The following is a 3,925-nucleotide window of genomic DNA, read 5'->3' as shown; positions in this document are numbered from 1 at the left end:
GCGGAGCATTTATACACCATAAAGATAATTACTAAGGAAGTACAAGGGTGGGGTAGATTGATCGGTAAAGTACAGAATCTATACTTAACTTTTACATTACACAAAGGTCGAGACTTGTTGGCAATGGTAAAAAATAGCCAATTATTTTAGATGCGGAAACTTAATACAGCAAAATGTCTGGAAACGTATATGAGGTGTAGTAGTGAAGGTGAAAGCGAAATAAGAAAAACAGTATTTAAAAAACATTGGAAAAGAAAATCCAAATATGTTTTCTCACTGCACAGAGGAGAACTAAGGAAAAAATAGGGTCTATTGGTAACATAAAAGGTAATATGGGTACTGTCTTCATGAAAGGTTTACAGCTGTATTAAAGGCAAAGGGAAATGATGTTAAATCTGTAGATGAGGAGGAAATGTGTGAAATACTGGATGGGATGAGAAACTTAACAAAAAAAAAAGATGGTTTAGTAATTTAGCATTTGAAAATAGATAAATAGAACTAAATAAAATATAGACCTGGATGAAATATATATCAAGTTGTTAAAAGAAGCAAAGGAGAAAGTTACAATGGCTTTGATTATTCAATCACCTGTTGGTACAGGCGTGGTGCTGGAGAATTGGAAGGCAAACAGTGTGCTATTGTTTAAAAACAGAGGAAGGAATTAACCGAGTAATCACAGTCAAGTTAGTTTCAATTCTATGGTTAGATTATTGGAAACAATACTGAGAGACAGTATATATCTTCTTTAGAAAAGCACAAATTAATTAAAGACAGCGTGGATTTATGAAGGAAAGGTCGTCTTACTAACTTTCTAACACTTGAGGAGATATCAAGGAGAGTGGATTTGAAATTGCCAACACGGATTTTGACAATATCCCACATGACATGTAGTCAAAGAGTGCATTGAGTGGATCCCAAATGGTTCAGTGGCTGGAGGCCGAGGGTCAGTCAATGAGTGTTCATCTCCAGAAGCCTCTCGCTAGTTGAGTTCCGCAAGGCTCAATACACTGTCCTTTGTTTTTTTCCATTGTGTGCATTAATGATATAACCTTAGAGATAGGAGGCGTGATAAAGACATTTGCAGATGATGCAATAATTATTTATATATTTAACAGTGAGATCCAATGCTTTTGATTTCAAGAGTTTGTAGATGATTCAGTTGAGTAGGAAAATGAACTGTGATCGTGTGAGGTGTGGTGTAACATCCTTGGGGGTGCAACAAGGCAAGGGAATGTACAATTTACCCCTTCCCCTTAATAACCCTTTCTCTGGCTTCATATTTCACTCCTATTTTCTCCTTATCTCAGACTTTTGTCTTCTTTTCATGTCTGCCCATTTGCCAATCACCCCATATCACCGGACAGGTTCTGTCCCACCCCGTCACTATTCCAGCTTCCGTCACCCTAGTACAATCTGTCTGAAGACGGGACCTGATCCTAAATATTTCTGGTGCATGTTTTCCAGAGAGGCTGCCTGACCCGCTGTTACCTCAGTACTCTGTGTCTTTCAATGCACAATAAATGTGTTCATGTGCAAATAAAATAACAACTGGGAAATGTGTAAAGTCAATGAAATGATGAGCATACATTAAGGTAGCAGGACCTTTTGAAGGATGTATGTAAGATTTTTGTCGTCAATCTATTAATATTCAAGTTATTAATACAAAACTTCTACATCACTAAGGGTGACTAAGAAAGCTGTTTGTTGATGTATGTAAGAGTGTCGAGTATCCTCATACTTATAGTGTCTTATTTTGCTCCCTTGCAGAGAGACCATTGACGTCCTATCTCAGAATCATAGTGCTGTACATCACGGAAACAGGCCCTTCGACTCAACCTTTCAGAATGATTTTAAGGAAAAAAAGAAAAACACTATACTTTGCTCTGATGGCATCATTTATTTTTCTGGTTTTCAAATGGCAAAGTGGAATATCAGCAAATGACAAAGATAGTGAATGGAAACGCACTGCTACAATTCCTAAAGTTAGTAATGATGTGACTGAGACTACCCAATGTTTACCAAATAAAGCATACATCAACCAGACTGCAAAACTACCCAAGGTATACCAGAACTTCTTGGAATATAAACACTGCAGGACTTTCCAAACTCTGGTGAAACCAAAGGTATGCACTGATGAATTGTTCCTACTGTTAGCTATTAAATCTGAAGCTGCCAACATTGACAGGCGAGTCACAATTCGAAACACCTGGGGAAAAGCAGGAGTTATACATGGAGTTGAGATCAAACTAGTGTTTCTTTTGGGCGATTCCAAGAGGTTCCGGGGTCAGCCACTGCACCAATTGTTGGCGTATGAGATCAAGGAGTTTGGTGATATCCTGCAATGGGACTTTCAGGACAGCTTTTTCAACCTGACACTGAAGGAGATTCACTTACACCGATGGTTTGCTACAAACTGTCACTCGGCAAAGTTTGTTTTAAAGGGAGACGATGACGTCTTTGTGAACACATTGAACGTGTTGGAATATCTCCGAGGTTTTGATCCAAACAAGGACCTTTTTGTAGGGCACATTATTTACAATGCCAGACCAAAAAGGAATAATAAAATTAAGTATTTTATCCCTGAAATCATGTATAAACAGAAAACATATCCCGCCTACGCTGGAGGTGGGGGCTATATAATGTCCAGGAAAACTGTATTACGTCTGCATAAGGCAGCAGGCAATATTGACCTTTTCCCAATTGATGACGTGTTTGTTGGGATGTGTTTGTTACAATTGAGAATAACTCCCATCTCACATATGGGCTTTAAGACACTTGGTGTTCCTAAAGGATTTGAATTCCATCCATGTTTATATAAAGACCTCATCGTGGTGCACAAACTGAATCCAGCTGAAATGTGGATTATGTGGAGTTTAGTGACGGACACAAAGTATAAATGTGCGAGGATACAGGGAGAAGGGCACTAGTGAATTTGAACGTCAAACTCTGAAAACAGAACAGAGCTGGCAAGGAGCTCAGTCTAAGTGCCTTTGATGCTGCAACAAGCAAGATTTTTCATTCCACCTGTGCCTCACTGTACCTGTGCCTATGACAATGAACATGAAAGTGAAAGCTGAGATACTTCAATAAAATTTGGCACCTGAAGCACTGAAAGCAACAAGGGGGAGAATAACAAATGAAGGGTGGCATAATATGAACTGAATGTCCATATGCTGTGCATTTTGTGACAGTAGACTGTTGTAACTCCAAGGTCTAGCATTGTGCTTTCGACCGCTAGCTATTTCTGTGGGAAAAAATTGGAAATTCGTTTGGAACTTCAGGAAAACCTTAAATATGGGTAGCATAGGGATAATTGTTTCAATTAGAAATTCAACAATCAAATGCATTGACATTTCCTTGAAAATAATTGTAATACTTTTTCACTGCCTAGGTGAAGAGAATATTGGTGTGCCAGAAGTCTCTGGCTTCTACTATATTTTACTCTGTTTTTCTCTTATTCATTTAAACATACAGCATGGGAACTGACCCTTCAGTCCAACCTGCCAATGCCATTTACGGGCATGGGTTTTACAAGGGCAGAATGTACTGCCCATCCCAAGAGCCTTTGTGTAGATGGACTACAATTGGTGTAGTTGGTATACTGCTATGGCATTATTGGGGAGAGTGTTTGAAGACTCAGACCCTGGGTTGGTGATGGAATGGCTGTATATTTCCACATCAAGACCACGTGCGAGTGGGAAGGGTACCGGCTGGTCTGCCTGTCCTTCAGGTATTAGATGTCACAGGTTTGTGATGGGCTGTTGAACCTGCCTTGGCATGTAACTTGTATATACTGCAAATATCGGTGTTGGGTGAAATGAATGTTGGTGGATGAGATGGCACCAAGTGAGATGCCTTGATCTGGATGGTGTCAACCTCTGGAGTGTTGGTGAATCTGCATTCAGACCAGGCAAGTTGAGAGGAA

General features: G+C 39.5%; 1 protein-coding gene across 1 annotated transcript; it reads left to right on the top strand.

Moving 5' to 3' along the window:
- The first annotated feature begins 1,776 nt into the window (after nt 1-1,776).
- On the top strand, nt 1,777-2,927 carry LOC129709390 (N-acetyllactosaminide beta-1,3-N-acetylglucosaminyltransferase 4-like). The gene has a single exon (XM_055655711.1). The coding sequence runs from the start codon at nt 1,845-1,847 to the stop codon at nt 2,925-2,927; it is 1,083 nt and encodes a 360-aa protein (XP_055511686.1). The 5' UTR covers nt 1,777-1,844.
- Nucleotides 2,928-3,925: the final 998 nt, after the last annotated feature.

The sequence above is a fragment of the Leucoraja erinacea genome, chromosome 25, assembly GCF_028641065.1.
Source record: "Leucoraja erinacea ecotype New England chromosome 25, Leri_hhj_1, whole genome shotgun sequence".
Lineage (NCBI taxonomy): Eukaryota > Metazoa > Chordata > Chondrichthyes > Rajiformes > Rajidae > Leucoraja > Leucoraja erinaceus.
The sequence above is the reverse complement of the archived record's forward strand: the minus strand, read 5'-3'. Positions and strand labels throughout refer to the sequence as shown.